The sequence below is a fragment of the Myotis nattereri genome (assembly GCF_964212035.1).
Source record: "Myotis nattereri genome assembly, chromosome: 11".
Lineage (NCBI taxonomy): Eukaryota > Metazoa > Chordata > Mammalia > Chiroptera > Vespertilionidae > Myotis > Myotis nattereri.
This window is the reverse complement of record NC_138086.1, coordinates 20,259,512-20,281,929: the sequence shown is the minus strand read 5'-3', so window position 1 is coordinate 20,281,929 and position 22,418 is coordinate 20,259,512. Positions and strand designations below refer to the sequence as shown.

General features: G+C 42.7%; 1 protein-coding gene across 1 annotated transcript in view; it reads right to left on the bottom strand.

The window, feature by feature from the left end:
* The window catches only part of SND1 (staphylococcal nuclease and tudor domain containing 1), a 453,621-nt gene that overhangs the window by 159,533 nt on the left and 271,670 nt on the right, over positions 1 to 22,418 (bottom strand). The window contains exon 15 of the mRNA XM_081102419.1: positions 1,274 to 1,415. Within this exon, the coding sequence (XP_080958545.1) occupies positions 1,274 to 1,415 (142 nt within the window). The remainder of the gene's footprint in view (positions 1 to 1,273; positions 1,416 to 22,418) is intronic.

Below are 22,418 nucleotides of genomic sequence, written 5' to 3'. Positions count from 1 at the left end.
TGACAGAAAAGAAACTATCAGTGCCTTCTAGAAGAGGGAGGCTGAGGCAACATGGCAGGGACAACAAACAGGGCGCCCGTTTCGTGTCCCCCAAGGTCAATTCTATTCAAGAACACGAGAGAAGCAACGCTGAGGCAGCAGGACAGCCTCAGAAACACAGTGCGCATCGGGATAACACAGGAGAGTAAGTCCTTTGTGAGTGAGTGTTTTCGTATGTATGGGATGAGGAGCAGGGTATTGAAGTACAGAGGGGCCTTGACTTACGAGTTTAATTCGTTCCGTGACGGAGCTCGTAACTCAAATTACTTGCATGTCAAATCATAAAGTGAACGAGTGAGACACGTGATGCTGGGCTGATGTTGTGGCGTTCACTGTGGCGTTCGCTGCACCAACTAGTGGTGGGGTATCTGAAGCTGGCTCATAACCCGAATTTTAGCTCGCAACTCAAAGCAAAAAATCGGCTGAGAGACGGCTCGTATCTCGAAAAACTCGTTAGTCGGGACACTCGTAAGTCAAGGCCCCACTGTAAAATGACACTTTCTCTCTAAGTCTACAGTTTCTTAAAAGTCCTGACTGAACAAATGGCTGTTACTTACCAATAGGGAAGAAATGAAGAGATTTGCTCCATGAATGCATAAATACAAATTGTGCCAAGAGCACAATTTATACACAGTCTTGCTGGCTTATCAAATATGAAGTTACTAGAAAGGATAGGATAAGAAAGATGTAATTCAGTCAGCAAAGAAAGAAAGGCTTGCCATAGTATGCCAACCTCAGTGCAGGAGCCTGCGAAGGTATGTCATGTGGGGTTTCATCAAGGACTAGGATCCTAATGACATTTGAAAAGAATAAGAGAGAGACAATCGGCACTGCCTGGGGAGCTACAAGGCAGGTGTTCAGCTCCTCTGAGGCCTGCCCAGGACTAGCATGGCGGGGGCGGGCCCTATTCCAAATAGGAAATACCAACTGTGCGAATTCCATCAATAGTCGTTTTCTGTGCCTGGAGTTCCCTTCTCTCAGATTCTCTGAGGATTTGTGCTGTTGTTTAAACTACTCTACTCCTGCGTCCCAAAATTGGTGGAAATGAGGAACAGGAGAGGGACCAGTGACAGAGGACCAAATCTAGAAATGTTGTGCTCAAATCTCAGAGATGAAAGCACCCGACGGGCGCAGGGCTGTGTAAGACACAGGGAAAGAAGGCATGTGACCTCCGGAAATGACTTCTGAGCTCCAGGAAGAATTTCCACAGCAACACATAACACATAAAACATACCTGCAAGCAAGAAGGTGATAAGGCAAGTTTCCTTTGGCAAATATAGCTTGAGACGAGATCCACTGAAGACATATTCCACCACAGCTTCGGAACGACCTGCCCGCTGGAGAAAGGGCAGGAACTGCTTTGCTTTTTGGGTATCCTAGTGGAGAAAGGAAAAAAGAATCCTTAAACATGTAATGGGATTCAGGTTAATGTTCCTTTCGCTCTGGTATAGGACACAGTCTAGCAGACCATGGGAAGCTAGGCCAATAACTCTGTAAAACTAGACATTCCTAAAAACATGACATCGACTAGATATCCATGTGACTTCCATAGAAGAGATAAAATTAACCAGAAATTTTCAGAACATTCTCATTGACTCCTCTGCCTCCCTCTGTTCAGTTACTAAGTAATCAGTGGATGTACAATACAAGTGAGGAAGGTGCTTTAATGATAATCTCACTCCTTCTCTGGGACAGGAAAGAGCTCCTATTTCTTCTACATGAAACTGAGAGAAGATCAATACTAACCTTCTATGTAGTTTAATTTAACCTTTAATTTTCATTAAGAAACAATGTGACCCTCAGGCTGTGTGATATAGCCCCTAAGCCCTTTCCCAAGAAACCCAAAGCAGTTCATCTTCCATCTTCAATAGGTTATGTAGACCCAGGGGTCACTGTGTCTTATAGAAGAGAATAATGCAGCCTTATCTGGGCACCAGTACAACAAGCCCTGTTCTTGGAGCTTTTCAGGGATGAGCCAGGACCTGGGCACACTGCTCTGTTCCCAGTCTGGGAAATCTCTAACAGTAGGATGTGTCCTCAGGGACCAATCCCATAGAATAATTACAGTACAAATAATTATCTAATCTAATAAAAGAGAAACATGCAAATTGACCACACCGCGGCTATGCCCAAGCCACGCCCAACAGCCAATCAGAGCAACTATATGCAAATTAACTCAATCAAGATGGCGGCTGGCAGCCAGGGAGCTGGAGCAAGCAGGAGGCTTGGTTGCCCTGGCAATGGAGGAAGCCAAGCTTCCCATCAGTTCTGGCCAGCTGCAGCCTCCACTCAAGGCAACAAAGTTTCAATTATAGAAGATAAATAAATCCCAGATACCTGCTTCCAGCCAGCCTCCACTGGGATCTAGGGTGGCTGGGGGCTGTGGCCAGCCTGCAAACAGCCATCAGCCCCTCACCTAGGCTGGACACACACTCATGGGGTGAGGGTCCCCGCTGGGGGGCTTGGCCAGCCTACAAACAGCCATCAGCCCCTCACCCAGGCTGGCCAGGCACCCCAGTGGGGACCCCTACCCTGAAGGGGGTTTGGCCAGCCTGCAAATGGCCCTCAGCACCTCACCCAGGCTGGCCAGGAACCCCAGCAGGACCCCCACCGTGATCCAGGACATCCTTCAGGGTAAACCAGCCGGCCCCCACCCATGCTCCAGGCCTCTATCCTATATAATGAAAGGGTAATATGCAAATTGACCCTAACAGCAGAACCACTGGGAATGACTGGTCACTAGACACACACTGACCACCATGGGGCAGACGCTCAATGCAGGAGCTGCCCCCTGGTGGTCAGTGCGCTCCCACAGGGGGAGCTCTGCTCAGCCACAGCCAGGCTGATGGCTGCCAGCACAACGGTGGTGGCGGGACCTTCTCCCGCCTCCTCAGCAGTGCTAAGGATGTCCAACTGCAGCTTAAGCCTGCTCCCGCTGGCAAGTGGACATCCCCCGAGGGCTCCCAGGCTGCCAGAGGGATGTCTGACTGCCAGCTTAGACCCAATCCCCCGGGGAGCGGGCCTAAGCCAGCAGCTGGTCATCCCCTGAGGAGTCCCAGACTGCGAGAGGGCACAGGCCGGGCTGAGGGAACACCCCCGAGTGCACAAATTTTTGTGCACCGGGCCCCTAGTCTATATATATAAAAGGCTAACGTGCAAAGTGCACCCTCGGGAGTTCAACCAGGAGACCAGGAGTTTGGTTGCTCACTATGATGTGTGCTGACCACCAGGGGGCGGCGTGGAATGAAGGAAGGCCCCAGCCGGCAGCCAGCAGCCGGGAAAGGAAGGCCCCAGCCGGCAGCTGGAAGGCCCCGATTGGCCCTGATCACCGGTCAGGCCTAGGGACCCTACCAGTGCATGAATTTTGTGCACTGGGCCTCTAGTAGAAACAGTAAAACCATGAAACCACACAGCACTTTCTAAACTTTTCTCACACATCCACATGAAGTGAGTGCATGCATTCTACCCTCAAGAGTGCCAAATAATGGGCATTAGAACCCCAGAGCTCTCAGCTACAGAGGAGGTAGAGCCTTCCAATCCTTTCAGTCTCTCACGCTATTTCAATAGATGACAGAAAAAGCAAGGATCAAAATATCACATCACATGTGCTGGGGTAACAGTTCCTGGATGTCAGAATTTCTGTGGTTTGCAGACCAGCCAGCAGAACTGCATACTCCCTTTGAGGGCAGCAAAATCTGCACACTTTCCTAACGCCTGCAACATAAGCAGGCTAAGCTCTTCCTTGCTAACTCTGCTCCTAGCAACAGAGCTATTGTATCTAAATTAATGCACATTAGATAATGAAAATTTAAGAGGCCATCAAATATTTGAGAGTGTTCACAGCAGTCAAAGGGGTTCTGCTCATTCGGAAGCAGTGAGGTAGGCTGGGGTGAAAACAATATTTATAGTAATGAGATTCATCCTTCTCTTCAAACAGATTCTTAGAGAAAAGGAGAGACAGTCATCCATTCTCCGTGTCTCTAATGGCACATAGGAAAAAGGTAATGGCACAAGGAGCTTTAGTGGGTTGGAAACTCCTCTCAATGAACATTTAAGCAACACATACTCCACTCTACATATACAGTGGGAAAAGGCCTTTCTGGCAGTTGGCTGAAGTCCAGAACAGTCAAGCAAGACAAATGTTCCATGGGTAAGAAAGCACTACCTCATTAAAACCGTTTTGCCATACTTGTCTGAATATGGGACATTATTCATGAGTTGAGCCAGTAAGTCAACAACAATTATCAAACTGATTATTGCAAATAATGAGGCAACTTAATGTCTCTGAAGAGAAGGCCCTTTCCCTAAAGACTACAATAATCTATTATTTTTCAGAAAGAGACTTTTGCTCACCACCATCTTTTGGATGTATTTATCAGAAAAAAAGATGTGCACACATAATGTTAATACTAAAAAGGAAGTTGTACCAGGCTGGTCCTGAGGTCAAAGAGAAGGAAAGGTACCTTACACTTGGCCATGTAATAATAACATGAAAAAGAAAAAATACATGCTTCTGACTCCTCCTAAGTCTCCACCTACAACAGTCCTATTCCAGAAACAACACATGGGAAGACAGCAAAGAGAATCTGTCACACCATTGATTATGACAAAGATTAGAAGGGAAAGCCAACTATGTCAATTGAAGGCATAAAAGCAAATTTTAAAGACCTATCAGAATTGGTCATGTTTATTTCCAGCAGCAAAACTGTAAGACAACACATGGAGCTCCCCCATCCTCAACAGGCAAGTGTTCCGAAGGCTTGAAGAAGATGCTATATATACAGATCACCCATCTAGGGACAAGAAAGAAATTCCACCCAAGTTGATAGGCTTTTAGGAATAAAAAATTCTTACAAAGCCAACCAAAAGATGTCAGCTCTTTCAAATCTCAGTCACAGGCAGACAATAATGTCTCTTCAATCACTTCCTTTGATTGGCATGCACCTTTTCAATATAAAAATTCTTGAAACCTTTAATATTTACTTCAGTGGCACAAATGAAAAGGCCAGTAAGACCAACTGACAAATTTTGTCAGGTGATGTAGCCATAAATCATTCTCTGCTAATTTAGCTATGAAAATTACTCATATTAGGAGTTTGACTGTATTACTATAAAACTGACTAAATGTGGTCAAACGATTTGCCTTCCAAAGAGCCTGTGCAAGTAGAGCAATATGCTTCAGTCTCTATACTCATTTCTAAGGTTGCAATAAAAGGTAAATAAGAGAACACGATTACAAGAAACAATATAACAGAGACCAATTTAGGCCCTATTGAGGAATCAAAGATGCCACATGGATCTTACGGATGATGATGAAGTGAAAAAGTTCAAATGATGTCATTAACATGACATTTTAAATTCTCCTCCAATAATCCTGAAGAAGGACCTACACTGAGAGAGTTAGTGAAATTAAGGATTTCTTTTAACTTTAGAACTTTGAAATGTATTTTATTTTTTATACAGATAAAAAGATTTTATTATTTTTTATTTGTTTGAGGTTACATAATTTATTGAAGATCACAAAACACTAATATGCAGCACTTGAATTCAAATGTTTCCAATGCCATACAGTGTATAATTTTTATACTTGGGAACTACTATCAGGGACAACTTTAAGAGTTGTTTATTTGGGGGGTGGAGGGTGAGGGGTTACATGTTTATTCATTTTATATTTGTTTGTTTTTTTCCTGACAGAGACTGGGTAGATACTTTAATTTGGGAACTTTACTTCAGATGGTCTTCTTTCCCCTTCTAAATACAGTTTACATTCAATATTATTTTATATTAGTTTTGAGGTATAGTACATAGTAGTCAGATAATTATATGATGTACTAGAGGCCCGGTGCACGAAAATTCGTGCACTGGCGGGGGCAGGGGGTGTCCCTCAGCTCGGCCTGCCCCCTGACACAGTCTGGGAGCCCTCAGGGGATGTCCTTCTGACAGCTTAGGCCTGCCTAAGTCACAGTCTGGCCTCCCTCTGGGGGAGGCGACCGGGCCGATCAGGGGAAGGCACCGCCCCATCACACTGGTGCTGCTGCCACTGCTGGCCGCTGTGGCTACCAGCCCTCAGCCCTTGCTTCATAGCACTGGTCCTGGCCCCTGCCCACTGGTGGGTGGGGGGTGATCTGGGGCCAGGCCGGCTGGGGGAAGGGCTGTGGGAGGGTGAGGTACAGCAGGTTGCACCCTGTCCTGCCTCTGTGACTGCCTCTTCGGAAGGGGCAGCACTGGAACTGGGACCACGCAGCCCCCTCTCCCACTGCCTCTGCGGAAGGGGCCGTGATGCTGGACCGGCCCATGCCACCGCCTCTACCGGGCCACCGGCCCTCGGCCCTCTCAGCTGCTGTGGCTTTGTCCAGAAGGACGTCCAGAAGACGTCCGGTCTATCCAGTCTAGCATATTACCCTTTTATTAGTATAGATTTTTTAAAATAAAGTTAAAGGCCTCAGATTTTAAGAGGTAACACTGAGAGTTACAAGAGAATGCTGATTTCAGAGGAAGACTACTAAGCACCCAACATTTCTGCTTCCATATCTAGTGGCAGGGACTCTCGGCCCCCGGGTTCCTATGAGGTGGTTTATTTACAGGTCTGACAATCTACCTGACACAATTACCTGGTACTACATTGGCTCAGGCCTCGAGAATCTGAGTAAATTAGCCATAGTTTAATGCTTTCTCTACCAATATTCCCCTCCAACAGTGTAGCTAATCAAGAAGCAACTGTTTCTGAGCAAATAAGTCTGTTTGATTGCACTGCTAGTTTTCACATTACCTGTACTCCAAAACAAACCATATAAGTGTGTTCCTGTACTCTTAGAAAGGCTAATTTAAGGATACATTAGCTACATTTAACCTGCTATTGTGGATGGCATCTCTTTAAGGAATGTTTCTGCCTCCTCAATGCACCTTGAAATTGAGAAAAGTAATGATGCAACAAATGTGCCTGGGGTGACTTCATTTCAAAGGATGTTAATATCTATACCTCAAACTTCTAGGAGCAAGGTTCTGAATGACCCTGAAGACAGGCAGAATGGTCCTTAGAGAGAGAGAGAAAGGTTATAAAGACACTTTAATTATGCCCTCCTACTATCCCCTCACTTCTGGCCTGTCAGCCCAAACCTCTTCCAAATGTGGGTGCGTGTCAAGGACTGAAAGAAATCCCCTTCAGTAGACAGATTGCAACTTATCTTAACGAAGTATCTTGCTGCGTAAGCAGATACATGTTTACAATAACTTAGTACTGTGGATTATCAAGTCTGGGAGAGGGCGTAGGGGGAGAGGAGGGGAAGCAGGTTCCTTATTCGCAGGTACAGGACCGAGGTCCTGAGAACACCATGTAGACAAGTAGGTCATCTGCATCCTAGAAGAACAGAACTGACATAAATCAAGGTTCTGTGAATTCTGGAACCAGGTTTGAGGTTGTCAGTTTGTGCTCGATGTTAGCACAATGAGTTCTATGATTTTTCCACAGAAAATACCCATCACAGTGGGCATTAACACAGTTAACACTGGTAAGGGGAACATCACCGCACACACCAGACAGCACAGGGAAATGGCAATCAAAATAAACCTATTAGTTAACAATTAACCACTCAGGATTATCACATGCAAGTCTCAAATGGGAACTGTTAATAATGAAGCTCACTAATTAGTTCTCATCATCACAATCACTCTTTGATGAACATCATAGGAAAAAGAACTAAAAACAAATACATGCAAGAGCTTATTACGGTTCCATGGGGACACTCCACCAGCACCTGAGAAACTGAACGGGAAAGAGCATCAAACTCGATGAAGCTTCCTGGAGGTACAGCCACGTCCTATGCTGGCCACTCCAGCAGGACAGGAAGTGTCTCCCCAGCCAGGGCAGATAGCCTGTCCTTACAGGGCTGACTGGCCTGAGGCTAACGGACTCCAGAGCACTATGCTGTTTGGGACCAACCAATCTTAATAGTGAAGCAGCAAAATCTGTGTGTACAAGAGTCCAGGTGTACAGGAGACCCAGATGGAGATCAGAACCGAAGCCAAGGACACTGAAGCACACATACTGTCACTGCAGGTGCGTGGTGGTAACTCACTGCCGCAGTCATCTACTAGTGTCTGTGCAGGGCCTCCTGACCAGCTATCCGGAAGACAAATCGTAAGTATGTCCCCTACCCGCAAGGCAGAAACGTCACCCATCACTCCACACTCTCCCTCCCTCCACAGCCTAGGCTCCTACAGCCCAAATGACATTTTAATTCACAGAATGAGCTCATGAATCTCTGTAAGGAACCAGCTGGACACCAAGATAATCTCTCGGTATAAATGGAGCCCTGGCGGGGGGTGGGAGGGGCACACTTGGGAATCTTGTCCAGCTCCAATAATACCACAAAGCACTAAAAAATTTGAACCCAGTCTTGTCTGGCTGGCTATCAGTGTTTCATGGTGATGTGTGTGAGGAGACTGGGAGAGTGCACAAAATTCAGTGAGGTGCAAGTTTAACAGGAGTGAGTGAACACAGGAGAGAACCCTAGAGAAAAACACTGGCTGAAAAACAAATAAAATTATAAGAAAACAGAAAAGAAAGGTGCGGAAGCTAGGCCATCAATAACCTTTCATCCAGTGCTGTCTGCAGTTTGCAGTTCTCACACTGTGTCCTCAGTTGGCAGCTCGCTCAGGCTCAGGGCGGAGTGGAGCAGAGCCATGTTCCAGGCTCCGGGCGCCGCTCCTGGGAGCACGGATCCAGAGGACAGTTGTAGGAGCACTGAGCTGGAAGAAAGCCGAGCGTGGGAGGCTGGCATTCTAACCTGAGGCGTCCTCAACACACAACACAACTTTCCATTTTCTTTCCTAACTCTACTCCTTTACGAATTATTAAGGGAGGATGGCCGTTTCCAAGCTTGCAAGCTAAGGACAGACCGAAGGGCAGAAGGAGCTGGCATGGTCTGCTTCCCAAATGGGAAGGAAGCTGCAGAGCCTGCCAGTGGTAAGCGTAGCTTCATATCCCAAATGTGGGGGGGAAAATGTCTGCAATCAGACTTGCACAACCCTAAATCTTCCAACATTTGAAGAATATGCTTGCCCTCAGGAGTCCTGCAAAGAACAGGCATCTAAATATTTTCATTTGGTTGGTCTTGCTCACCATCTATTTCCTGTTCATGGGTACAATCCTGAGAAAAGAAACCAGGACTTGGCAAATGTTAAGGGAAGAGACAACCCTGTGTTTATCGTGAAAACACGCAGAGCAGCACTCTGACAATCATGGCAATCTCACTAAAAGAAAGTCAAATCATGTTACAGAAACAGATTCAGGACCCTAGAAAATGGCCTGAATTTACCTGCACTCACCCCAACCTGGAAATATCCTAAATCTCCCTCATCACAGAATGGACAAACTGTAGTACTCTCACACATTGAAATATTCCGCAATGAAAAGAATATAGGCAACAAGGGCGAATCTCAAATGCATAACTCCATTTACATGACATTTTTTCAAATTGTAAGGAAAGAAAACAGATCAGTGGTTGATTCCAAAGGGGACAGAAGAATTCTGGGGGATGATACAACAGTTCTACTATCTTTACTGTCGTGACAGTTCCATATGTCCATGCTCTCAAAATATCCATGTTTATCAAAACTCATAAAATTATATACTAAAAATTATATATTTTACTGTATATAAATTATGCCTACATTTTTAAAATAAATAAAAAATTGTCCTGGATAAGTAGACACTGCAATATTTTAATTTTTAGCTTAAGAAAACTTTTTTTTAGTCACCTAATTTATAAGCAGCTCAAAGAAAATAAGTTCAAAATTAAGCACTAAATAATCATGTTTTAGATAAACTATTCAATATATTAAAGTATTTTAAAAATTCAAGCAGAAAATAGTCTAGATGAGGAATCATGGGGTTACAAGAGCACAGAAAAAAATCTTATCATTTTCCTAAAAGCAGCATAAAAAAGTATCAATTCTTCAGTAATGGCTAAAGGAAAGCATGATCTTCAACTGGCTATATAGAGGGAATGCTCTGTTCAAAGGAAGGAAAAAGTATTACTGTGTACATATGCCTACTGACATTCCTTTTCTACCTGGAAATAAAATCATGTGATGTAGCTTAATGTGTATAAAATAATATCCAACTCTTAATCAAATGAAAATTCTACACAGGATCAAGATTATTCTTTTAGTAGAGGCCTGGTGCATGAAATCTGTGAATGGGTAGGGTCCCTAGGCCTGGCCGGAGAACAGGGCCGATCTGTGGGGTGACTGACAGTGCGATCGGGGGGCCCTGCTGGCACCTGCCTTGGCTGGCCTGGTGCCACCGCTGCCAGTTGCCTCCCTCTGTGGGGCAACTGGCGGGTGATTGGGCCCCCCCAAACCCCACCGCTGGCACCAGCCTTAGTCGGCCTGGCGTCACCTGCTTGCTGGCCCCGCCCCCCACCGCCACCACTGGTTGCTTCCTTCTGCAGGGCGACCAGCAGGGTGGTTGGGGGGCCCCTGCTGGCACCGGCCTTGACTGGCCTGGGGGCAGTTCCTGTGTTGAGCATCTGCTCCCTGGTGATTAGTGTGTGTCACAGCAACTGGTCGTTCTGCCGTTCTGTTGATCTGCATATTAGGCTTTTATTATATAGGATTAAATGACTTTTAGTATCCCAAATTTAACCAGCTAAAGTTATGCTGTGAGCACTATTCAATTTATTTTAGAAAAAAACTCATTGCATTTTAGTGGGAAAATCTGCATTTTTATCATCAACAGGAAACACAATGCCCAGTCTTACTTTATAAGACTTTTTTTGTACTCTTAAGATTAGCTTAGAAAGCATAGGGATGGTATATGTGTGCTTAATATAAAAAGGGCAGAAGTATGTACCTAGTTACAAGAAAGTATCAACTATACAAACTCGCTTGCTTCCTATATTCAATCGTCTTTCTCTAGAATTTGTTTGAGGTGTGTCGTCCACCAACACGGTGCAAAGGTCCTTCCTGAAGTCTGCCTATCCACAGAACTATCTGAAGGTTATGGCTCATAATTTGTGAGATCCAGAAAGGTTTCCACAAATAAACCACACCTCTTCCCATCCCCAACTTCACCCCAAGCAGTCCTTTCCCCATTTCTCCATACTCTAACTTCCCAGCAGATTATCATTGTTATAAAATTGATAGCCAGTGTTTATAAATTATGACTTTAAATTACAGCCTTCCCTGCCGAGCTCCCGTCCTCCTGCCGACTTCTGCATGGTGGCCTGTGAGGCCTGCTCACAACAGATGTCCTGGACCTTCCATTCACCGGGATCCTGGAAATTCCCTGCACATCCTATCTTGGATTACTTCCTAAGTCCATGCCTCCCACTTAGTTTACAACCTTTTCCTTTAAAAAAAAAAACAAACAGAAAACTATTCCTATTTCATGGAGAAAATGCTGGCTGGCTGGCTCAGTGGATAGAGTGGCGGACTGTGGACTGAGGTTCGAAGGGTCCCAGGTTCGATTCCCAGTCAAGGGCACATACCCGGGTTGTGGGCTCCATCCTCAATATGGGACCTGCAGGAAGCAGCAGATCAATGATTCTCTCTCATCACTGAGTTTCACTCTCTCTCTCTCTCATTCTCTCTCTCTCTCTCCCCCTCTCCCTCTCCCTCTCCCTCTCCCTCTCCCTCTACCTCTGAAATCAATAAAAATATATTTTAAAAAAGAAAAGAAAATGCTTTAACTTTTTGAGGTCAGGTAAGTAAATGTAAAATATAGACATCAGAGGTAGTGGTTCAAAAATACCAATTTATATGTGAAAAAGGTACTTCCATGAGATATAAATCTCTAAAAATGTGTAATGTATCCAAATTGTAGACATTATATTTATAGCAAATAAATCACTAAGTTGATAAGAAAATAGTTAAAGGTGACATTTCTGTTTAAACTGGTATGTCTAAACACAATCAATGATGATAGAAAGGGACCATTTTAACAACTATGTTGTTACTTTTCTAAGAATCAAATAATGAATCTTTACAGGAATACAGCGGGTGTTGCATAATGACGTTTTGGTCAACGATGGGCAGCATGTACAATAGTGGGAGCTGAAAAATTCCCACTGCCTAGTGACACAGTAGCTGTCTTAATGTTGCAAGGCATTACTCATGTGTTTGTGATGATGCTGGTGTAAACAAACCTACTGTACCCTCAGGTGTGTAAGAGTACAGCACTTACAATTATGTACAGTACATAATACTTGCTAATGATAATAAATGACCATGTTACTGGTTTACGTACTTACTATAGTACATTTTTATCATTATTTTAGAATGTACTCTGTGTACTTATTTGCTTAAAACAGTATGCTGTGTTATGCCAACAGTACCTCACATATCTTGTGCTTACTGTCTGTTGATTGCATCATTTTCTCTTGTGCCTGATTTAATCTTGTGTTGTATAAGTTTAGTGTAGTCCAAGTGTACAGTGTTTATAACGTCTACAGGAATGTACAGGAATGCTCTAGGCTTCACATTCACTCAACACTCGCTGACTCATCCAAAGCAACTTCTAACCTGCAAGCTCCATTCATGGTAAGTGCCCTATACAGGTGTACCATTTTTTATCCTTTATATTGTATTTTTACATTTTTATGTTTGTTTAGATACGGAAATACTTACCACTGCTACAATTGCCTACTATATTCCGTACAGTCACATGCTATACAGGCTTGTAGCTTAGGAGCAATTGGCTATCCCATGTAGCCTAGGCAAGTGTGTAATAGACTAGACTAGGGGTTCTCAACCTGTGGGTCGCGACCCCTTTGGCGGTCGAACGACCCTTTCACAGGGGTCGTCTAAGACCATCCTGCATATCACATATTTACATTACGATTCATAACAGTAGCAACATTACAGTTATGAAGTAGCAACGAAAATAATTTTATGGTTGGGTCACAACATGAGGAACTGTACTTAAAGGGCCAGAAGGTTGAGAACCACTGGGCTAGACCATCTGGGTCTGGTAAGTGCACTCCATAATATTCAAACAACGAGAAAATCGCCTAATGACACATTTCTCAGAATGTATCCCCACCATTAAGCAGCGCAGGACTCTACAACAATAAACATTTCTGGAAAAAAGACACAAGACTGGTGGAAAACACAGCTTATACAAGGTAAGCCACAGAAAGAACATGGAAGAAAGCACATCAAGAAGAGTCTACTGCTCTGGATTTCAATTACAAGGCCATGACTTAAAAATAACTAAAGATCTGAAATACTTTTTAAAAAAGTTTTAGGTCAAGTTTTATCACTTTCAAAGTCTCTATGGGCAAGAGGTAAGAATTTATTACAATAGCAGAAAATGGCTGGGGAGATAATTAAAATAATATGTTCAGAGTAAAGAATTTAAAAGATGATCTGATGAAGAACAGGTTTCATTTCATGGGTAAATCAAGAACTCAGAAGCAAGGAAATTGATGTCATGCTAAGCTCTGCCCCACCTGAGACAAGAATACAACTTTAGAAAAGGATGAAGAAAAAAGAAATCTGCAAGCAACTTGTGACATAAAAAATCAAAATAAATATTAAATAGGTTAGATGACTAAAATAATTTCAACATCCCCTAAAAATACTGTGAACATTCATTTCTTGCCTGCAGTCATATCAATTTAGGTCCAATAAATCTTAAATAAAAGTTTTATTATGTCTAATTGGTCTTTTTAAAGCCCTACATTTTTAAAGAGTTAATAAAAATAGATAATTACAAAATTTGGAAGAGAAAGTTCTCGTTTTTAAGATAGGAAGAAAAATGGCAACTATTACAGTAGAAATTTATTATTAATTAAGATAGAGGTGGTCAGTGTTTTAAAGAACACCAAATGCATCAAACTAAAAACCTAATAACTGTACTCAACAGAGGTACAGAATAATGACATTAAAAACTATATGCCATCCTTTAGCACACATTCCTAATTACTGACTATGAATTAGCTAAAGAAATCGATGTTGTTTATGAAAGAAAAACACAATCCAAACAACCAAAATAGCCAACAATAGGAATCTTTTTAAGTACGTTACAGTACATTAATAAGACAGAATACTAGGAAGACATTAAAAGTATGGTTCAAGAATTTTCATATGGAAAAATATAATTAAGAGAAAAAAGCAAATAAGCACCTACTATGTGTCAGATACTTTTCTGGCACTGATTGTATTAAGAATAAAATAGAAAGTTCCTGCACTGAATACAACTTGTATCACTTCAAAAGGGAGGGGGTGGGGGGAGAAAAATGAAGAAAAGAAAGAAAACCCTACATTTTGGTGAAAAGATGTATTTTTACTGAAACATTTCTACATTTCTGATGGTAGTAGTAGAGATGATTTTATTTTGAATTCAAACACAAAACTTCTGGTGAAAAAAACACTGGTAGTCAAAAAAAGTATGTTTTTCGCCCTGGTGGTATGGCTCATTGGTTAGAGCGCCAGCCCATGCACTGAAGGCAATTCCCAGTCAAGGGCACATAGCTAGGTTGCAGGTTTGATCCCTGCCCCATAACCAATCAATGTGTTTTCTCTGTTACATCGATATTGCTCTCTCGCTCCCCTTCCCTCTCTCCCTTCCACTCTCTCCAAAAATCAATGGAAAAAATATCCTCAGGTGAGGATTAACAAAACAAACAAAAAGTTTTTGTTTTTAAAAGAAGAAAACAGGTTAACATTCAGTGCATTCAGCTTTGCACAGATAAACTTACAAATTATTCAGTTGGGTAACTATCTCTCCAGTGTTTTAGAGCCAAATTCAACATTCTCTAGAGTAAATTAGTTCTTTATAATTGTTCTGTATGTTTCGAAAGAATAAATACTTCGGACACTGTAATAAAGTCTGTGAACTGATTTGGAAAACATCTTAATTTGAAACTGGATATGAAATTTGCTCCATGATTTCTTCAAAAACAGCATCTAAGCACAGTGCTTTATGGCAGTGATGACACCGAACTAAATAGCCCTTTTCCTAAGGAATAAAAATTTGACTAGGTAATTATGATTCAGAGCTAAAAAGAGTGTCGACAATAGGTAGAAAACAAAAATCACACAATAATTTGCATGATGTATGAATAAGAAAAATGCCTTCCTAGTAAAGCAAGCAGCATGATGTAAAGAGTTAGAATTATAGTATTTTGAGTATATTTGGAAATTCTGGTTCTTCCTAAGGAAAAGCATAGACTTCCCCCTTCCCCCACCTGGTGTGATTTTGTAACTATGGATGATGTAATTACATGTGAATACCGTATTGGGGTTCTCGAAGTGAAACTATCAATGAAAAACCCATATACCCCAGAATGCATGAATGATGGTAGAGAATTCAGACAAAAAGTTTTGGTCAAGGTAACAGAAGAAATTTGTTTTTCCAACCAAGGCTCTCAGATCACTGTCATTTCTTTCTCCTTCAGGGCACACGCAATTGTGAATGTTCTAAAGCTTCTCACTCACTGAAAACTACAAAGACACCATCATCACAGACATTTATCCATTCACTATTGTTAGAAAACTCCTAAAACGGAAGGTATAGAGATGTAAGCCTTGCTGGGGATAAGCCGGCTGGGAAGACATCTAGCTATCACTTTCCACCCCTTCATTCCAGAAACACTGCTCTAACTAAGGTCACCAGGAACCATGTTGCTAAACCCACTGGACACTTTTCAGTCTTCATCTGTCTCGACCTTGAAGCAGCAGAGTCAACTTTTATGTTTGAAGCTCTCTTTCCTCTTAGTTTCTTCCTTATTATTTTTTCCATTGATTTCTGACTGAACATGAAAAATGCATTTAAAAAACAAGCCAGAAAGCATATGTTAAATATTAAGTGAGACATAAAGAGGCAATAAAAGAACTCAGCAGAGGGAGGGATGTAATTTGAAATTTGAATAAAGTTTGAAATAAAAATACTTCATAGAGGACTTCTTATGTGCAAGGCAGAATGCTCAGCAATTTAATACTAATCACCAACACCCTGTGAACCACTGCTCTCTGTTGAGTTCTTATGTCAACTGTTATAAATACTTTGCATGTATTAACTCAATCATTCTACAAATCTAATGAGGTAAGGGCCATTATTATTAATTTTACAGATGGGAAGATTGTGGCACAGAGGTTAAATAACTTCCTCAAGGAGACAAAGTAATAAGTAATGTAGCAAACACTTGAACCAGGGTGATCTAATATTGGAGCCCATGCTACTATGACTCTATACTGCTACTGTATTCTAGAACAGTGATTTTCAACTGGTGGGCCACAAGATTTTTTAAAACATGCCATACCAGATTATTTGGTCAGGGGCATTGACCTCTTTTCCCTTAGATTGTCAAATAAAAAAATGACAACAGCCAACACAATAACTGGTATGAATGAATCAAAATTACACTTATTTTTATTGTCAGATTGGCAAAGCAATATAATATTTCTTGTGTATATATGTCATGAACTAAAAAAGGTTGAAAATAGCTGTTTTAGAAAGTATGCCTGTCCACTTCCAGTTACTACCAGCACAGTTAACCCTAGAGGGCCATATTTTTCCTAATAGTATCACACTAAGATCATCATCTGACAGATCAAATCTAAACTAGGCAATGAAGAGATACAAAAAAGATGCCCTTTTCTTTGTTTAGAAACTAGTGACGTGAACCACTGTACACATGTCAACTTGAGAACAGTTACCAATCAATACATAAACAAGCGCAAAATTATGGTAATGACCGATTATGTAAAATTGGTTAAGAAAGGCATGATCAGAAGACAATGAGGTCATGTTAAATTTATCTTTCTCCAACTGACTTATTTCGCTTAGTAAAATGCTCTCCAGGTCCATCCATGCTGTTGCAAATGGTAAGAGTTCCTTCCTTTTTACAGCAGCATAGTATTCCATTGTATAGATGTACCACAGTATTTTAATCCACTCATCTGCTGATGGGCACATAGGCTGTTTCCAAATCTTAGCTATGGTGAATTGTGCTGCTATGAACATAGGGATGCATATATCCTTTCTGACTGGTGTTTCTGGTGTCTTGGGATATATTCCTAGAAGTGGGATCACTGGGTCAAATGGGAGTTCCATTTTTAGTTTTTTGAGGAAACTCCATACTGTTCTCCACAATGGCTGCACCAGTCTGCATTCCCACCAGCAGTGCATGAGGGTTCCTTTTCCTCTGCATCCTCGCCAGTACTTGTCATTTGTTGATTTGTTGATGACAGCCATTCTGACAGGTGTGAGATGGTACCTCATTGTCGTTTTGATTTGCATCTCTGGATGATTAGTGACTTTGAGCATGTTTTCATATGTCTCATGGAGAAAGATAAATATCACATGATCTCACTCATTTATGGAATATAATGAACAACACTGATGAACAAAAACTGATCCAGAGACAGAAGCATCAATCAGACTGTCAAACCTCAGAAGGAAGGTAGGGGAGGGTGGGGGTAAGGGAGAAAGATCAACCAAAGGACTTGTATGCATGCATATAAGCCTAACCAACGGACACAGACACCAGAGGAGTGAGGGCATGTGCGGCGGAGGGGAGGTAATGGGGATATAAGGACAAATATGTAATACCTTAATAAATAAAATAAATAAAATAAAATAAAATAAAATAAAATAAAATAAAATAAAAAGAAACGAGCCCTAGCTGGTTTGGCTGGTTTAGATAGAGCATTGGCCTGTGGAAGGAAGAGTCCCAGGTTCGATTTCAGTCAAGGGCACATGCCTGGGTTGTGGGCTCGATCCCCAGTAGGGGGCGTGCAGGAAGCAGCTGATCAGTGATCTCTTTCATCACTGATATTTTTATCTCTCTCTCTCCCTCTCCCTTCCTCCCTGAAATCAATAAAAATGTTAAAAAAAAAAAAAAGAAGACAATGAGGATAAAAAGGGGAAATTGCCTAGAAGAAGAGTAATGCCCTGGACAAGGAGGAGGAGGAGGAGGAGGAGGAGGAGGAAGGTATGGTCAGGAGCCAAGAGGCATTGGCCATCCAAGAAGAAATACTGCTCAAAAGAAGCTAATTAACAACGTAGTCATTGGAACTGAGAACATGAACTGTTGGAATTCAACTGAGTAAGATATATAAAAATATAGTCTCCGCCATGGATGAAGCATCCGGCATGTTGCAATAATGGACTATCAATAGAACATAGGTTTTCCTCCAGAGTTAAACATTGATAATAATTTATATTCTCACACTCCTTCCAACTCTGATATTATGTTAGGAATTTTATCATTTCTTCCTGAGAACACCATTTCCTGAGAAACGGAGGCACTAGATAATTCCATGTTTACCCAGAGCTCCAATTCAAGGATATTTAGCTGGATATCAACACAGCTAGGAGTGTCTTTTTTTTTTTTTTTTTTTTTAACTAAAGAAAGCCTTAAAATACAAGTAAGCAGAATGTCTATGTTAGTAAAATGACTTACTTTGAGATGTTTATATAAGCAATAGCCACAGGACAAAATGAGTTCAATCTGAGACTAAGTAGTGTTATGATGGTGAAGTGGCGAGCAAAGCTGAGCTGGGCACAAATATTTCAAGTTTCATCACATCACTCAGTAGCCACAGAAGAGGTTAGACAACCCCATCAAATACCTGAACCTGGGCATAAGGAATTTTACCAACTGCCTTCAAAATACTCTAACATTCATTTAGCCACACCTGTACTGGGTTCATTTAATTAATTTGGATCTTTGAAACAAAATCACAGAACAATATCCACAGGCATCCAGAGAATGGGAAAGAGAGCTGAAGAGTATGGACCAGTGAAAGAAGAATCCATGCTGATAGAGGCAAGTCTCTTTGGAAAGAGATGCCCACTCTCACCCTCACCCTCACCCTCACCCTCAACTGCCACTTTGAAAAAAACTGATCGTGGACTCCCTCAATTTCCTTTTTTTTTTGAACAAAGGAAAAAAGTAAAAAATCATTATATCTCAGGACACTTAATTTGTATGTACTCCTGTGTGTGAAGTCATAGTTACACAAGGAATCAAAAAGAGGAATAGCTTGGCCAGTGTAGCTCAGTAGTTGAGCACTGACCCATTAACCAGGAGGTCTCGGTTTGCATCCCAGTCAGGGCACATGCCCGGGTTTTGGGCTCAATCCCCAGTAGGGGGTGTGCAGGAGGCAGCCAATCAATGATTCTCTCATCATTGATGTTTCTCTCCCTCTCCCTCTCCCTTCTTCTCTCTGAAATCAGTAAAAACATATTTTAAAAAAGGAAAAAGTAAACTAGAAAAATTTGTGGCAGAAAATGTCCTTGAAAACTAAATTTACTGCAGTGACATATCAAGTCTACTGATTATTTTGGGAAGATGTTTTATTGTAAGAAGCAACAATTCTGTATCCTTTACTTTTTTTTAAATTCTGTATCCTTTAAATAAAGAATCGCTGTCTCCAACAGCGATCCACCTCAGGCAGTCTCAGGATCCAGCATGTCTTCCGAGGTGTGAACTGCGGAGCTGGCACACTCATCAAGTGTCAGACATTGTGCCTGTCTTCAGTGTTCACTACCTCTCCCTCACACCGCTATGGTGCCTGAGTTTTTCAAAACAAGCCTGTCAGTGAGCAAAAGATCGACCAAGTAAGGCACAGGCATGGAGCCAGACATTCTGCAGGTGAGAGAGACAGACTCACTTTACAACTGTTTATTTTTTAAAGGTCTTTCACAACCAGATGACTCTTCATTTCCAGGTTCAGAGGAAACAATAAAAACAAGATTTTAAAAACACATAATTACATGATCTCTTCTTGTCTACTGTCATAAATGCTTTTGTATTTCCCTAGTTTCTGCAATTGCTTCCCCTCTTAAAGGCTACTTTTCAAAAAGTAAAACCATGATTTTTACTAGTATACAAATATGCACCAGTGGGGTCGCTCAGCCTGGCCTGCGGAGATCAGCCGGAAACTGGCTCTCCGGCATCCCCCGAGGGGTCCCGGATTGAGAGAGGGCGGTTCTCAGGTTATGCACCCCAAACTTGGGCTCTCTCCTCTCTGGGTCTGGGGTGCAGATGAAGCAGATTCAGGGACAACAGTGCCCCAGCAGCAACCTAACCCACAGCTGATTCCGCAGGAATCGGGCTCTCCTCTACTGGTTGGAGTGTCTGCCCCCTGGTGGTCATTGTGCATCATAGCTACCAGGTGAACAGTTGGTTGGATGGTCGCTTAGGCTTTTTTATATATACTAGAAGCCCGGTGCACAAAAATTTGTGCACTAGAGGGGTTGGGGGGGGGGGCCCTCAGCCCTGCCTGTGCCCTCTCGCAGTCTGGGACAACTCAGGGGATGACCACCTGCTGGCTTAGGCCCGCTCCCTGGGGGATTGGGCCTAAGATGGCAATCAGACATCCCTCTGGCAGCCCGGCAGCCCTCAGGGGATACCCACTTGCCAGCAGGGAGCAGACCTAAGCTGCAGTCAGACATCCTTAGGGCTGCTGAGGAGGCAGGAGAGGTTCCCACCACCACTGCTGTACTGGCAGCCATCAGCCTGGTTTGTGGCTGAGGAGAGCTCCTCCCATGTGAGAGCGCCCTGACTCCCAGAGGGCTGCTCCTGCATTGAGCGTCTGCCCCCTGGTGGTCAGTGTGTGTCATAGTGACTAGTCATTCCCAGTCTTTCTGCTATTAGGGTCAATTTGCATATTACCCTTTTACTACATAGGATAGAGGCCTGGTGCACGGGTGGGGGCTGGCTGGTTTGCCCTGAAGGGTGTCCCAGATCAGGGTAGGGGTCCCGCTGGGGTGCCTGGCCAGCCTGGATGAGGGGATAATGGCTGTTTGCAGCTGGTCACACTCCCTTCAAGGTGGGGGTCCCCACTGGGGTGCCTGGCCAGTCTGGGTGAGGGGCTGAGGGCCATTTACAGGCTGGCAGGTGACTGAAGCTCCCAGCCTCTCCTTTTTTTCTTTTTTTTTTTTTTAATTCTGGGATTTATTTACCTTCTATAGCTGTCACTGGAGCTGAGAGCCAGCCGACTCCAGCTCTGAGGCCGTTGCGGGCTGAAAGCAGGTATCTGGGTTTTTTTTAGCTTCTATAATTAAAACTCTGTTGCCATCACTGGTGCTCTAAGCTCTGAGCCCGCTAGCGGCTGAAAGCAGGTATCTGGGTTTTTTTAGCTTCTATAATTGCAACATTGTTGCATCTGGAGCTCAGAGCTGGGCTGCAGCAGATGGGGAGCCTTGGCTTCCTCCATCACTGGAGCAAGCAAGCCTCATGCTCACTTCAGCTGCGTGGCTGCCGGCCGCCATCTTTGTTGGCAGGTAATTTGCATATCCTGCTGATTAGCCAATGGGAAGGGTAGCGAAGTTATGGTTAATTACCACGTTTCTCTATTATTAGATAGGATACATCTATATGTATATGTATATGTATATGTATATGTATATGTATATGTATATATAAAATATATCACAAACACATGCCAAAAATTTTATTTTAACCACTAATTAATGTGGGAACCAGAAAGATATTACAACTGATTCAAAGGAGAATCTGAAGAACAGACATATACATATAGGCAACAAGGAATGCTGAAGTAAGTCTGCTAAAGATGCAATACTGTACACTAAAACCATAAAATGAAAATGTACCATTGGAAACCATTTCTTTTACAGGGCAGCAATCTATATGGGGTCACATCTGTACAAACAGGAATCACTGCACCAACCATCAGGACTATACAAATTAAATTCTCTCTCCAGAGAAGGGTAATCACCTGGTTAAAAACTAAGCAGCAGACCCCCATAAAATCAGTTAACCCCAAAGCATTTGCCAGGCAGTACCCAGCATTCCAATGAAAGGGTCCCCAATAACCTTACCCGTTCCAAAGTCTTTCACAATATCTCCTGATACCCCAACTAATAAATAAGAGAGGGGAGAGACTATATCCTAAGTTTAGTGCTTTACAGTGCAAACATTTAAAAAGAAACAGAACTCGGTTGAAAAGTGCATTAAAAGAGGGTGCCTGGACACTACCATTATAACTGTGGTAAATGCTGAAATACAATCTTTACAAAATTTCAGCATTTATTTCCCATACTCATTCAGAAACATGTTCGTCCTAATAGAGAACATGTCTCTCTTATTCCCATGGAAAGCCTAAGTGTTTTTAGGTTTCCCTCTAGAAGGAAAGATGGATATCTCTGCACTTAGTTCTGGGGAGTTTCGACAGGAGAGCCTAACAAACAAGAACTGGCCACACAGGACTCCTAAGTCTGAACAAACTATGAACAAAAGACAATAAAACAATGCACCCTAAGGAGAACCAAACTCCATGACACAATCTGGGTCTCCTTAACATTCACCTGTTTTTCAGAGGGAGAGGGGGAAAGGGACATGGGAGGAAAAGGGCTCAGGGAGGGGAGGGGATGGGTGGTGGGAAGATGAGGCGGGGGGGGG